General features: G+C 43.8%; 1 protein-coding gene across 2 annotated transcripts in view; it reads left to right on the top strand.

Annotated features, from left to right (window-relative positions):
* The window catches only part of clip3 (CAP-GLY domain containing linker protein 3), a 73777-nt gene that overhangs the window by 13298 nt on the left and 44681 nt on the right, over positions 1 to 15798 (top strand). For both annotated transcript variants that reach the window (XM_034168218.1, XM_034168217.1), the window contains exon 2: positions 5287 to 5697. In XM_034168218.1, coding sequence (XP_034024109.1) covers positions 5310 to 5697 — 388 coding nt within the window. In that variant the 5' untranslated portion in view covers positions 5287 to 5309. The remainder of the gene's footprint in view (positions 1 to 5286; positions 5698 to 15798) is intronic.

Below are 15798 nucleotides of genomic sequence, written 5' to 3'. Positions count from 1 at the left end.
TTCTGGAAAAAAATTGATGCAGCAAAGCTCCAAATCGTTCAGACATTTATTCGCAGTAAAAAATAGACGAGAGGGGTGGACCACACCTCACTCCAAGCCTGCTCACAGGCAAATGATGCAACCGACAGGCATGAAAAAACTCACACATGGGCACGAGGGTTCAAGCTTGTCTGACGCAATCACACGTGATTCAAATCCATATGGATTTTGAAAAAAATAATAAGGTCGGATACTTTTCTAACAGACCTCGTAGTTATTATTAAAATTATTATTTCTCTTTGTGTTCCTGGTAAGTCGCGTCCTGTTTTAGTCCAGTGTAGATCTGCTGTTCTGCTCAGACACGAATAAACCAGCTGAGACCAGATTCTTTAAGAGTGAGATCAAGGAGAAAAATAATTCACATTTCATAGCATTTGTAGGTCAGTGAGACACTTGAGGGATGTTTACTGTATCATGTGAGGCCAGATAACACAGAGCCTAACTTATTATAATTATGACTGAATTGTTCTATGATGATGAGAAAACAAATTCTGTGCAATTATTCTGGAATCAGAACACCGGAATAAATGTTTCTTGTTTCATGTTCCGTGGAGTTTTATATTTGCTCTGGATAGATCTCATGGCAGCAGAACAGCTCATGCATGCAGGGGCTGCTGGGCAAAACAGAAATCTGCTTTTATTGATAGATTATGGTTCAGGTCTGCAGAATCGGCTTGAAATGCCGGGTTTTAAAGATGCTGAATGCGTGTTTAAATGTCATTTTCAGTCATTTTGTCTGTCTGATTTGGCTATGTGAAATCGGTGATGTTTTATAACCCTTAACCAATTGCATCAACCTCAAGCCCAAGAAACGATGGACATGAATGTGATACTGAAACCCCAAAATGACTTCTCAAGCTTCACAAATGATCCTAAATTGTAGTGTGAGAGGAATCCAGAGTGCGTTGAAGAGGGGGCCACAGGTTTCAAACTCGCTTGAGTTTGGCGACAGCATTCACCAGTACTCCAAAATTATTATGCCTTATTCACAGCTCATATAATTCATCTCACCAGTTTAAGGGTTTTTAGATGGGGTGAATGGTGATGGTTGACGTAGCTGTTGATGGATTTCTTTGACCCATCCATTTACTAAAGTAGAATATAGATTTAATCCACTCAGGCCATCAGTTGCTAGTGTTAGCATTAGCTTCCTGTGGCATTTTCAGTACAATGCACTGAGTCATTTAGCTTCCTTCTTGGACATACACATTGCTGAGCTAAATTTAGCATTTATCTCCTGCTGCAGAATGGAAAGAAAGACAAAAAAAAAGAGGGTATTAAAGGCTGTAAAACAAAACCAGCCTAAACTAGTGTCATACAAAAGTCCCCCTGGGCTGTAACTACAACTGACTGTTAATAATGGATCATGACATTGACTTTATTTCATTTGAAACAGACAGAAAACAGCGAGCAACCGTGAACTTGAACAACTAAACTGAAGTATTTGTGGTGATTCTTCTTCTTCAGTTGGGTTAAGTGGTGGTTGGCATAGTTGTTGGTGTGCTGTCGCCACCACCTGGACAGGAGTGCAAGACAGCATACTAACAAGACAATAAATACCCCCCCCCCCCCCCCCCAAAAAAAAAAAAAAAAATACCATTGATCAGCTTTCCCACTCCTACCCGACTTAGACACACGGCATAAAGTCCAAAAAAATCAAGCTGTATGAGAAAAAAATTGTTGTCTAGAGAGACTCGCAAAAACTGGCATATAATTCCAACAAGGGTTGAGCAAAGACATGATCCAAAAAACAGACAAGATGTCACAAAAAAGATCCATTCTTAAACCACTACTCTTTGACCTTGATAGATAACATCATCAAGTCAAGAAAAGATGTGTAGGAAATTTCATGAGGACTTAGAGGAAAAGACAGACATGGTGTTTAGAGAATCTAACGATGCTTGGCTTACACTTTATTATACAACAGCAGGTGTTACTGTTTTTGACGTCAGTCTGCCATGATGAAACTACAATTTTCCAAAGATGGACTACAAAATGTGCATATTTTCCTGACGCATCATCCCATGTTGTTTCATGTGGGCTATAACATGGATAAGACAGTTAAAAATATTACTTCTTTACCAAGGTTGTAATTTATAAAAGCAAATATTACCACAAAACTGAATCAAAAAGGTTGTCATAATGATCACATATGCTTTGTGTTGCAAGTCCAGTTTCTAGCTACTTTGGTCTTATTTGGTTTCTGTACTTTTGTGAATGTTACATTACATTATATAATTTGAAGCAAACATTGTAGCCCAAGCACTTGTTGGAATTTACAAAGCGCTCTTCAAAGCTGAAACTTTGCAGCTGAAACTTCACAGCTTTAGTTTTGAAGAGTGATTCAAGCTCCGAGCCGCCGTTGTCAGCCTGTTTCGAGCTGAAAACTTCCAAATTTAAGCCTCTTTTGACCCAGGATGTCGTGAGAGAACAGAGAAGTTTCAGAAGAGATCGGGATCAGCAGTTTATCCGGACATTCCACTGTTAAAGGAGATTTTGTAATGAAAGACGTGCGGACGGATTCGCGCGTCGGCAGGCAGCAGCTCATGGCCCAGCACCACAGAGAAACACCTCCGTTGGAAGTGTTACGGGACAAGTTTGAACATGCCCAGCTGTTAAACAGTTTCTCGGATACTCACTCGACTGAAAACCATCGAAAGCCGCCTGAATTTTACGAATGGTTATCAACACGGAGGTGTTTCTCTGTGGCACCGGGCCTGGGTCAACAGAGGCTTAAATTTGGAAGTTTTCAGCTCAAAACAGGCTGACGACGGCGGCTCGGAGTGCGGCGCGCCCTCCGGCTCCGTGGGTTGTCCTTAAAGCGACAGTAACACTCCATAATCTCTCATCAGCCCTTAAAATTTTCACTGAAAACCAGCTGAATTTCTCGAATGGTGTCCACTCGGATGTGCCTTACAGTTTCTGAAAAAATTTTGATCAAGCAAAGCGGCAGTCTCTGAGCCATTCCTAAACAATGAAAAAATAGACGGGAGGGGTGGACCACTCCTCACTCAAAGCCTGCCCACAGGTGAATGATGCAACAGACAGGCGTGAAAAAGCTCACGTATGCGCACGAGGGTTCAAGCTTGTCTGATGTAATCGCACGTGATTCAAATCCATATAGTTTTTGAAAAAAATAAAAAGGTTGGTTTCTTTTCTAATAGACCACGTATTTGTATATTACTGCTGCAAATAAGTATTTCAACACCTGTGAATATGTTAATATTTGGTACAGTAGCCTTTGTTTGCAATTACAGAGGTCAAACGTTTCCTGTAGTTTTTCACCAGGTTTGCACACACTGCAGCAGGGATTTTGGTCCACTCCTCCACACAGATCTTCTCTAGATCAGCCAGGTTACTGGGCTGTCACTGAGAAACACAGAGTTTGAGCTCCCTCCAAAGATTTTCTATTGGGTTTAGGTCTGGAGACTGGCTAGGCCACTCCAGAACCTTGATATGCTTCTTACGGAGCCACTCCTTGGTTATCCTGGCTGTGTGCTTCGGGTCATTGTCATGTTGGAAGACCCATATGGGTCTTCCAACATGACAATGATGGGTATCCACGGGTGGGTATCCATTGATGACAATGATGGATATCCACGACCCATCTTCAATGCTCTAACTGAGGGAAGGAGGTTGTTCCCCAAAATCTTGGAATAGATGGCGCCAGTCATCCTCTCCTTAATACAGTGCAGTCGTCCTGTCCCATGTGCAGAAAAACGCCCCCAAAGCATGATGCTTCCACCCCCATGCTTCACAGTAGGGACGGTGGTTTTGGGATGGTACTCAGCATTCTTCTTCGTCCAAACACAGCGAGTGGAATTAAGACCAAAAAGTTGTATTTTGGTCTCATCTGACCACATAAATTTCTCCCATGACTCCTCTGGATCATCCAAATGGTCATGGGCAAACTTAAGACGGGTCTGGACATGTGCTGATTTAAGCAGGGGAACCTTCTGTGCCATGCATGAGTTTAACCCATGATGTCTTAGTGTATTACCCACAGTAACCATGGAAACAGTGGTGCCAGGTCTCTTCAGGTCATTGACCAGCTCCTCTTGTGCAGTTCTGGGCTGATTCCTCACCTTTCTCAGGATCATTGATACGCCACGAGGTGGGATCTTGCATGGAGCCCCAGTCCGAGGGAGATTGACAGTCATGTTTAGCTTCCTCCATTTTCTAATAATTGCTCTTTTTTCACCAAGCTGCTTGGCAATTGCCCCGTACCCCTTTCCAGCCTTGTGGAGGTCTACAGTTTTGTCTTTGGTGTCTTTGGACAGCTCTTTGGTCTTAGCCATGTTATTAGTTGGAGTCTTACTGATTGTATGGGGTGGACAGGTGTCTTTATGCAGCTGACGACCTCAAATAGGTGCTTCTAATTTGGATTAATAAGTGGAGTGGAGGTGGACTTTTTAGAGGCCAGAATTTTTGCTGATTGGCAGGTGTTGAAATACTTATTTGCAGCAGTAACATGCAAATAATTTATTAAAAAATCATACATTGTGATTTCCGGATTTTTTTTAATTTTTTTTAATTTTTTAGATTATGTCTCTCACAGTGGACATGCACCGAAGATGAAAATTTCAGACTCCTCCATGATTTCTGAGTGGGAGAACTTGCAGAATCGCAGGGTGTTCAAATACTTATTTTCCTCACTGTAGAGATCAAGGTATGGTTAGGTAAATCACTGTATTAGCAGACATCCGTAGTTTAAACTTTGCTGCTAACCAGTGACTTTCTAGCGGTGCACTGATTCACAATCATGCTAGAACTTGAAATATATGGTTGTTTAACCATCTAGCAGATGAGTAAAACGGTGGCTTGCATAACTATGTCTTAGATGAAGAATGTGCTTTATTACATTCATTATCGTATTGTGATCAACATATTATGCTAATGTTTTAAGCTGGTATGCAGGATTTTTTTTCTCAGATATGTCTATCTGTTATGAATTTATACTGATACAGGCAGGAAAAACAAGTAGCTAAATTTCCAGAAAATGCAGTTTTTAGGATCTCATAAACAGACAGGCAAAGACAGGTTCACATAACCTATGCTCTCCTCTGTTCATTAATGGATGTCATAAATATTTCTTTTTGTAGTTTTATATTGGACAGATCATTTTTTACTTCAATAAAGAAATGCTAAAATATGATGAAAGCCTTATAATACATTTCTCTCTCTCTCTCTCTCTCTCTCTCTCTCTCTCTCTCTCTCTCTCTCTCTCTCTCTCTCTCTCTCTGGCAGGCCCAGCTGCAGCATCCTTCATCATGACTAAAGAGGAGAACCTGGACGTACAGGAGAAGGAGACACATGACCAGGAGGAGCAGGAGGAGGGGAAGGTACAGCGGGAGGAGGAGGAGGCACTGACTGAGGAAGAGGAAGACGAGGAGGAAGAGGAGGAATATGAGATTGAAGAGGAGAGAGAGGGGGAGGAGAGAGCAGAGATGGATGATGAAGAAGAGGATGAACCTGAAGAGGATCGGGAAGAGAGAGAAGAGCAAGAAGAGGAGGAGGAGACACTGGCCAACCAAGAGCATGAGAACGAGCCAGAGATAGAGCCGATGTCAGTGTCTGAGTATCAGAGTCCCGTCCATGAGGTGCGACGCCGAGCTATGGTGCACTCATCTGCACAGGCACCCTTACCCAAGGACTACGGTAGGTTATACATGACTCATCTTTGAAAGCAGTGCAGTCTGTAGACCCCCTTAGAGGGCTGCATTGGGATTGTGTCCCATGGGACCCAGCGCAAATCTTGCAAGACCGGGTGGTCAGAACTTTGCTGCGGGCGGTAACGGGCAGCTAAAAATAAACACTGCAGGAACAGCAGCAACAAGATGACTCAGTCAACAAATGGGAATAGTGTAAAGTGTGCGTGTCCATGCGCTACTTTGATCTTAAATAATTTAACAGGAGCAGTGGACATAACAGGAGCAAACAGACAGAGGCACAGCTGAGGTGTCACATGAAACTGCCTTTAAACTAAATGAAAACAACCAATAGTAGTGCTATTCCTGATCAGTGCATCAAAGGACATACAGGCCATGGAACTGAAACAAACAACCACATGAATCTCTTTATTAATGGCCTAAATGAAGTGTTTTCTCCTGTGAGATGGGAGGAGACACAAAATGAATGCATCTCTATTATTGTACATGCATAAATTCTCAGTGTTTCGCGGGTGCGGGCAGGACTGGACAGGCACATTGCGGTAATGGCCAGGAATGTAACACACACGTTGCGGGTGCAGGAGGTAACGACCCGAAATTCAGCGGGACTGGGCGGAAATGGGATGGAGAAATTAGTCCCACGCAGGGCTCTGATCACCTTACCCACCAAATGTCACTTGTTTGATGTAGCGCTGCCTGAATCCTCTGGTTGGCCATGTTTAACATGAAAGACGCAGAAACCGGAAGAAAATTCGCAAACCAAACATAAAATGCAGAACCACGAAACATTCCACCTGCTGTCGTGAGGGACGCACAGTTGCATGAACACAGTGTGAGCAGCTGGAACGTGTTGCACCACAACGCGCCTCTGCTGTGGAGACAAAAAAATAAAACCCACACATCATAAAAAACACCGCAAATTATTGAATCCCTCTTATTGAGTGGACAATACAAGTATGAACCAGTGAACATATGGTCCCACTCTGGCCAGAGTAGGACCATATGTACACTGGCAGTGTTAATTTAACACTGTCAGTGTTTGTTTTACACTGGTGATTTTACTGTGTAGATGACTCATGGTCATAGCCATACAGTCATGACATGACATGAATGAAGCAGTGTGCTCTCATTATGTCCACATTTGCTGGCCCGGCGTGTCCAGTCGGCCCCGCGCACGTCGGGCAGGCATGCATGTCCTGTTGGCGAAGCACCACAGGACAGACACCGGGTCATGTCGAACATAGCAGACATGGGTGACATGACATCCAGATCACCTGCCGCGTGTTCACATGATCTGATGGTCCATTTAACCTGGGACAGCCTGTCAATGTGCACGCTGTGTGCTCGCTGCAGCCTGTCGCAAAAGTGATATATGTTTTAATGTATTTCAACGTGAGGACAGCAAGCAGACACATGCATATCACAGTGGACAGTTGTAAGGACACGGTACGCGTTATGTGATGTCCAGAACCAGAGATCTCAACAGCTGCTGCTGTCGGCGGCCACGTTCAACGCACACACCAACATGTCACTCTCTGTTTCTGTGTTATGTGATCATTTTTTTAGTTATCATCTCACCATTCATCTTCAACCGCTTTTCCGGGTTCGGGTTCGGGGGCAACAGCTCCAGCAGGGGACCCCAGACTTCCCTTTCCCGTGCCACATTGACCACCTCTGACTGGGGGATCCCGAGGCGTTCCTAGACCAGTGTGAAGATATAATCTCTCCACCTAGTCCTGAGTCTTCCCCAGGGTCTCCTCCCAGATGGACGTGCCTCCCATATTTTTTAGTTATTTGTTATGTAATTGTATATGTAGTTATTGTAGTAATTATTAATACGGCTGTGGTCCTGTCCTGGCTGTGGTCCCTGTGTTTTTAATGTGACGTTGTGTGCACTGAGCCGTCATTTGCAGCTGTCAGTGAGTTTCTGGCTGGCGATCAGCAGAGAGGCGCCTCACCGTGCTGTGTGCACTCAGAAGTGGCTGGCCGCTCCCCATCTGTACATACATATCAGCATTCCATGCAAGTGTGCTCCCCTCTCCTCCCGCACGCCACATGTGTTGGTGGGGCGACACACGCGTGATACACATGCATGCCACATGTGTTGGGGGGAGCCGACACACTTGCATGCCAGATGTGTGTTGCTTTGCAACACAACACTCGTGGGGCACTTAGACAAATTTCACATCCAACTCTAAAGTGGTCATCTGCTCACTCTTTTCGTCCTAACAGCGCGAATGGGCTCTCACAGGGCACTCTGTCTTTTGGCCGCTGGTGTGCATGAATAGTTGTAGCGACACGTGTACGAGGCGTTAGAGGCAGCTCTGATTTTTCATGAATGGCATGCAATTCCTCCTTTGTGCGCTAGTCGGCTTCAATTGTGTTATGTCCGAAGGGGCCCTAAAGGCTGAAATCGGGCGTCCTGTTTATTTTTGACAGATAAATGAATGCTTGCCACAATGGAAATCCATTTATGACATACCCTGGACATAAAAGTTCCAGACTATCCAAATAAACCAAAACAGAACAAATATATATATATATATATATAGTCAGAAAACTTGGACTTTTTACTGTTGCACAAATATACAGGTTGAGAAATTGTTTGACTCCATGTGTATGTTTGTCTGTCTACCTGTCCATCTGTGTGGTTGATGTGTGTGATGTCTTGACAAAAGACGTTGTGTATCAAGGTGAAACCTGGTAACCTGGTAAGATCAACTTAGTAAGACCTCTGAAAAGTTCGACACTGGACAGAGTTTCTTGGAGAGGTTATAAATTGAGCTTGTTAGTGTGCTGTTGAGTTTCCTCAGGTTTGACAACTTCCTTGCTTTAATAAAGCAAAACAAAGATTATTATAAACAGTACAGTTTTGAGGTTGTGGTATTATATTTATATCAGTTAATAACCTTTATTTTGCTTTTTTAAAGTGATTCCAGAGGAGCTCTATTTGAATGTACAGTAGTTGGTAGTATTTAGTGGAGTTAAATTCCTTAGACAATTTATATTCCTGTTACATCCTTAGAATCAATCTTTTCAGAAGGTTGAAGTGAACTTGGTCACGAATAAAACAACCTGAATTGAACTGCATTCTTGTTTCGGAAACAAATTCACAAGCACCATGCTGTCACAATGAGAGTTCTAAAATACCTTGCTGAGGATGTTGACAGTGGGGACAGTAAGGATTCTTGTCGGTGTGTTCCAGTGCTTTTGCAGTGATAGCATTTGGTTTGTGAAATCAAATCTATTGTTGTTTGCAGAGTGCAGAGCTGGCAGGAAGAGAAGCTGCCAATGTCAGAGGTTACGTCTGATGTGATGAGGCTGATAAAGGTTTGGGCGTTGTTGGTGTACAAGAACTGTTTTTGATTCCTCTCCCCTGTGTTGTGTTTATTTTTTCTTTTCCTGTTTGGCAACCATCCCTGACATGGATAAGAAGATACTGATGCAACAGATTTGTGTAAAAAAAATAATTGTATAGTTATTATGGGCATTTTCACAGGAAAGGTTGAAAAATGTTGCTTTCCTGTGCCGTGACCATCGTAGCAAATGAAAGGTATTGTTACAAATTAGGTTTGCCCCATACAGTGGGGCCAAAAAGTATTTAGTCAGCCCCTGATTGTGCAAGTTCTCCAACTTAGAAAGATGAGAGAGGTCTGTCATTTTCATCATTGGTACACTTCAACTATGAGAGTCAAAATGAGAAAAAAATCCAGGAAATCACATTGTAGGATTTTTAAAGAATTTATTTGTAAATTATGGTGGAAAATAAGTATTTGGTCATCCACAAACAAGCAAGATTTCTGGCTCTCATAGACCTGTAACTTCTTCAAGAAGCTCTTCGGTCCTCCACCTGTTACCTGTATTAATGGCACCTGTTGGAACTCGTTATCTGTATAAAAGACACCTGTCAACAGCCTCAAACAGTCAAACTCCAAACTCGACCATGGCCAAGACCAAAGAGCTGTTGAAGGACACCAGGAAGAAAATTGTAGACCTGCACCAGGCTGGGAAGAGTGAATCTACAATAGGCAAGCAGGTTGGTGTGAATAAATCAACTGTGGGAGCAATTGTAAGAAAATAGAAGACATACAAGACCATTGATAATCTCCCTCAGTCTGGGGCTCCATGCAAGATCTCATCTGGTGGGGTCAAAATGATCATGAGAACGGCAAGCAAAAATCCCAGAACTACACAGAGGGACCTGATGAATGACCTGCAGAGAGCTGGGACCAAAAGTACCAAAGGCTACACACTATGCAAAGAGGGACTCAAATCCTGCAGTGCCAGGCGTGTACCCTGCTTAAGCCAGTAAATGTCCAGGCCTGTCTGAAGGTTGTCAGAGAGCATATGGATGATCCAGAAGAGGATTTGGAGAATATCATGTGGTCACATGAAACCAAAATGGAACTTTTTAGCAAAAACTCAACTCATCATGTTTGGAGGAAGATGAATGCTGAGTTGCATCCCAAGAACACCGTATCTACTGTGAAGCATGGGGGTGGAAACATCATGCTTTGGGGCTGTTTTTCTGCAAAGGGGACATGGCGACTGATCTGTGTTAAGGGAAGAATGAACGGGGCCATGTATCATGAGATTTTAAGCCAAAACCTCTTTCCTTCAGTGAGAGCATTGAGGATGCAACGTGGCTGGGTCTTCCAGCATGACAATGATCCCAAACACACCGCTTGAGCAATGAAGGAATGGCTCCGTAAAAAGCATTTCAAGGTCCTGGAGTGGCCAAGCCAGTCTCCAGACCTCAACCCCCATAGAAAAATTGTTGAGGGAGTTGAAAGTCCATGTTGCCGAAAACTAGAAGGGTGGAAATGAGATTGGGGACTTTGAATGTTGGTAATATGACTGGTAAAGCGAGAGAGCTGGCTGATATGATGGAGAGGAGAAAGGTAGACATATTGTGTGTGCAAGAGACCAAGTGGAAGGGAAGTAAGAGCAGGAGCATCGGCGTGGGTACAAGTTGTTGTACCATGGTGAGGACAGGAAGAGAAATGGTGTTGGGGTCATTTTAAAGGAAGAGTATGTTAAAAGTGTGTTGGAGCTTAAGCGAGTGTTTGACAGGGTGATGAGTGTGAAGTTGGAAATTGAAGGGGTGATGATGAATATCATCAGTGCATATGCCCCACAGGTAGGTTGTGAGATGAAGGAGAAAGATTTCTGGAGTGTGTTAGACGAGGTGGTGGAGAGTGTGCCCAAGCATGAAAGAGTGGTGATAGGAGTGGACTTCAGTGGGCATCAATGGGGTGATGAAGGGAACAGAGGTGATGAGGAAGTAATAGGTAGATAGATATGGTAGGTAGATATGGTATCAAGGATAGGAATGGGGAAGGACAGATGGTAGTTGATTTTGCAAAGTGGATGGAAATGGCTGTGGTGAATACCTACTTTAAGAAAAGGGAGGAGCACAGGGTAACATATAAGAGTGGAGGAAGGTGCACACAGGTGGACTACATTCTTTATAGGAGATGCAAGCTAAAAGAAATCAGAGACTGTAAAGTGGTGGCAGGAGAGAGTGTTGTTAGACAGCATAGGATGGTTTATTTGTAGGATGACTTTAGAGGTAAAGAAGAAGAAGAGAGTGAGAGCTCAACAAAGGATCAGATGGTGGAAGCTGAAGGAGGAAGACATGTGAAATTTAGCGAGCAGGTGAGAGAAGCACTGGTTGGAGGGGAAGCAGTTTTGGACAACTGGAAAAGTACTGCAGATGTGGTGAGGGAGACAGCTAGGACAGTACTGGGTATGACATCTGGACAGTGGAAGTAAGACAAGGAGACTTGGTGGTGGAATGAAGAGGTCTGGGAAAGCATAAGGAGAAAGAGGTTGGCGAAAAAGTTTTGGGATACTTGGAGAGATGAAGAAAGTAGCAAGGAGTACAAGCAGATGTGGTGTAAGGCAAAAAGAGAAGTGGCAAAAGCGAAGGGAAAGGCATATTGCGAGCTGTACAAGAACTTGAATAGTAAGGAAGGAGAAAAGGACTTGTACTGATTGGCCAGACAAAGGGACAGAGCTGGAAAGGATGTGCAGCAGGTTAGGGTGGTAAAAGATGCACATGGTAATGTGCTGACAAGTGAGGAGTGTGTGCTGAGAAGGTGGAGGGAATATTTTGAAGAGCTGATGAATAAAGAAAATGAGCGAGAGAAAAGGCTGGATGATGTGGTGAGAGTAAATCAGGAAGTACAAGAGATTAGTAAGGAAGAAGTGAGGGCTGCTATGAGGAGGATGAAGAGTGGAAAGGCAGTTGGTCCAGATGACATTCCAGTGTAGGCATGGAAATGTCTTGGAGAGATGGCAGTAGAGTTTCTAACCAGATTGTTTAATAAAATCTTGGAAAGTGAGAGGATGCCTGAGGAGTGGAGACGAAGTGTGCTGGTTCCTATTTTCAAGAACAAGGGTGATGTGCAGAGCTGCAGTAACTACAGAGGCATAAAGTTGATCAGCCACAGCATGAATTTATGGGAAAGAGTAGTAGAAGCTAGGATTAGAAAACAGGTGAAGATCTGTGAGCATCTATATGGTTTCATGCCGAGAAAGAGCACTACAGATGCAATGTTTGCTCTGAGAATGCTGTTGGAGAAGTACAGAGAAGGCCAGAAAGTTACATTGTGTGTTTGTGGACTTAGAAAAAGCTTATGACAAGGTGCCAAGAGAAGAGCTGTGGTATTGTATGAGGAAGTCTGAAGTGGTAGAAAAGTATGTTAGGGTAGTGCAGGACATGTACAAGAATAGTGTGACAGCGGTGAGATGCGCAGTCGGAATGACAGACTCATTCAAGGTGGAGGTGGGATTACACCAAGGATCAGCTCTGAGTCCTTTCTTGTTTGCAATGGTGATGGACAGGTTGACAGATGAGATTAGACAGGAGTCCCCATGGACTATGATGTTTGCAGATGACATTGTGATCTGTAGTGAGAGTAGAGCGCAAGTTCAGTCTAGTCTGGAGAGGTACAGATATGCTTTGGAGAGAAGGGGAATGAAAGTCAGTAGAAGCAAGACTGAGTACATGTGTGTGAATGGGAGGGAGCCCAGTGGAATAGTGCAGTTACAAAGAGTAGAAGTGGTGAAAGTAGATGAGTTTAAATATTTGGGGTCAACTGTTCAAAGTAATGGAGAGTGTGGTAAAGAGGTGAAGAAGAGAGTGCAGGCAGGGTGGAGTGGGTGGAGAAAGGTGGCAGGAGTGATTTGTGACCAAAGAATATCAGCAAGAGTGAAGGAAGGTTTACAAGACAGTAGTGAGACCAGCTATGTTGTACGGCTTAGAGACGGTGGCACTAACAAAAAGACAGGAGGCAGAGCTGGAGGTGGCAGAGTTGAAGATGTTGAGATTCTCTTTGGGAGTGACAAGAATGGACAAGATTAGGAATGAACATATCAGAGTGACAGCTCAGTTGGGACGATTTGGAGACAAAGTCAGAGAGGCGAGATTGAGATGGTTTGGACATGTGCAGAGGAGGGACCCAGGGTATATAGCCATATGGCCCAAGCAGAGGGTCACCCCTTTGAGTCTGGTCTGCTTGAGGTTTCTTCCTCAGAGGGAGCTTTTCCTTACCACTGTTGCTCTGGGGGTTGGTAAGGTTAGACCTTACCTGTGTGAAGTGCTTTGAGGCAACTCTGTTGTGATTTGGCGCTGTATAAATGAAAATAAATTGAAAATTGAATTAAATTATATAGGGAGAAGGTTGCTGAAGATGGAGCCACCAGGCAGGAGGAGAAGAGGGAGGCCAAAGAGGAGGTTTATAGATGTGCTGAAGGAGGACATGCAGGTGGTTGGTGTGACAGAGGAAGATACAGAGGACAGGGTGAGATGGAAACGATTGATCTGCTTTGGCGACCCCTAACGGGAACAGCCGAAAGACGAAGAAGAATAGTTGAAGTGTACCTATGATGAAAATTACAGACCTTTCTCATTTTTCTAAGTAGGAGAACTTACACAATCAGGGACTGACTAAATATTTATTGGACCCACTGTATTATCGTTCAGAGTTTATGAATGTTTTTGAATGTACTCCTCTGTGTGCACACGGATGCTTGGGTCATATTGGCTTTTGATTTGACTTACTTGTGATGCTCATGGATCAAATGTGTTTGAAGAAATGCACTTTCCTGAACATTTAACAACACAAGTGGGAATTATTTGCAGTCTTTCCTTTGGAAATGGCTTTATCTATATTATAATAGCCAAGTGGCCTCTGTGCGTGTGCATGTGTTTGTGTATGGCTTCAATCATGCAAAAACCAGGGAGAGCTGACATTTGTCATCTGGCATGCTCATGTATTTTGGGTCAAGCATGAATGCTACAAAAATAGAAAGTTAATAGGACAAATATTTTTGGAGAAATTAGCAATTTTAGTTAACAGTGCACTTTCCTGAAGTCCCACTGTGCTGCAGTGCACCATGGGAGTTCGGGTTTTTGAGGTTATAAATGTTATTGTGGTTCATGTTGGTTTAACAATGTTGTTAGTGTTATTGATTCATTGTGTTTTGTAGCTCAGTTGGTTTAGTCAGTTTAGATAAGTCTCATGTTGCTATTACCATGAGTGACTCAAGTTTCATGTTCGTACCATGACTGAAATGTTTTAGTGGTTGTCTTCAGCCACACTTTATTTGTCAAATTAAAACCACCTGCTTAAAGCAGCTTTGCATGCGTGCTTGCTGCTAACTACCTTCTGGACTCACGCCCTTCCAGCAGGGGAAAGTAAGTCTTCTTTATATTAAAAGCATGAGTGTGGGGAGTGATTTTAAGTTCAATATAATATAATTGTAAATATGTTAAAAATACATGGATGACAGAAGAAAGTGAAAACACTTACGAGGTCTATTAGAAAAGTATCCGACCTTATTATTTTTTTCAAAAACCATATGGATTTGAATCACGTGTGATTGCGTCAGACAAGCTTGAACCCTCGTGCGCATGCGTGAGTTTTTCCACGTCTGTCGGGTGCGTCATTCGCCTGTGAGCAGGCTTTGAGTGAGGAGTGGTCCAGCCCCCCTGGCGGATTTTCATTGTCAGGAAATGGCGGAATGATTTGGGCTTTGTTTCCATCAGAAACTGTTAGAGACTGGCAGCTGGAAACCATTAAAAAAATTGATCTTGCTTTCGGTGAAAATTTTACGGGCTTGGTAGAGAATAAGGAGTGTTACTGTTGCTTTAAGGACGGCCCCCAGCGGCTGTGGGGCGCACCGCGCTCTGAAGCCGCCATCAACAGGCTGAACGAACATTTCATTTCTAAACGGATGGCTGTCTGGATCCGTGACCATCGTGTGCCATTTCTCTGGTTATCACAAGAGCTGGACATCAACCATTTTCCGGCAGATTTCACTTTTAAGAGATTTTGTCATGGAAAGCCGAGCGGAGGCTTCGCGCGTCACGATGGATTCACTACTGGAGCAAGACAAAACCACCTCCGTTTTGGTCTCACAGGACGGCTTTGAGATGGCGTTCAGACAGCTGTAGGTGGTTTTTCCATCAAGTGATTATCCGAGAAATTGTGGATGTGCCTGGACATGCCAGAACATGTCCCGTGAGGCTTCATCACGGCGTTGCTGTGCGCCATGCGGCACCGGTGGTGCGAGGTGGTGAAAGCCTCCGCTCGGCTTTCCATGACAAAATCTCTTGTTAAAAGTGAAATCTGCCAGAAAATGGTTTGATGTCCAGCTCTTGTGATAACCAGAGAAATGGCACACGATGGTCACAGATCCAGACAGCCATTCGTTTAGAAATGAAATGGTCGTTCAGCCTGTCGATGGCGGCTTCGGAGCGCGGCGCGCCCCACAGCCACTGGGGGCCGTCCTTAAAGTGACAGTAACACTCCTTATTCTCTACCAAGCCCGTAACATTTTCACCGAAAGCCAGATAAATTTTTCTAATGGTTTCCAGCTGCCAGTCTCTAACCGTTTCTGAAAAAATTCTGATGGAAAAAAAGCCCAAATCATTCCTCCATTTCCTGACAATGAAAATCCGCCGAGGGGGCTGGACCACTCCTCACTCAAAGCCTGCTCACAGGCGAATGACGCAACCGACAGGCGTGGAAAAACTCATGCATGCGCACAAGGGTTTAAGCTTGTCTGGTGCAATCACACG

The sequence above is a fragment of the Thalassophryne amazonica genome, chromosome 4 (genome assembly GCF_902500255.1).
Source record: "Thalassophryne amazonica chromosome 4, fThaAma1.1, whole genome shotgun sequence".
NCBI lineage: Eukaryota > Metazoa > Chordata > Actinopteri > Batrachoidiformes > Batrachoididae > Thalassophryne > Thalassophryne amazonica.
This window is presented reverse-complemented; position numbering and strand designations above follow the sequence as displayed.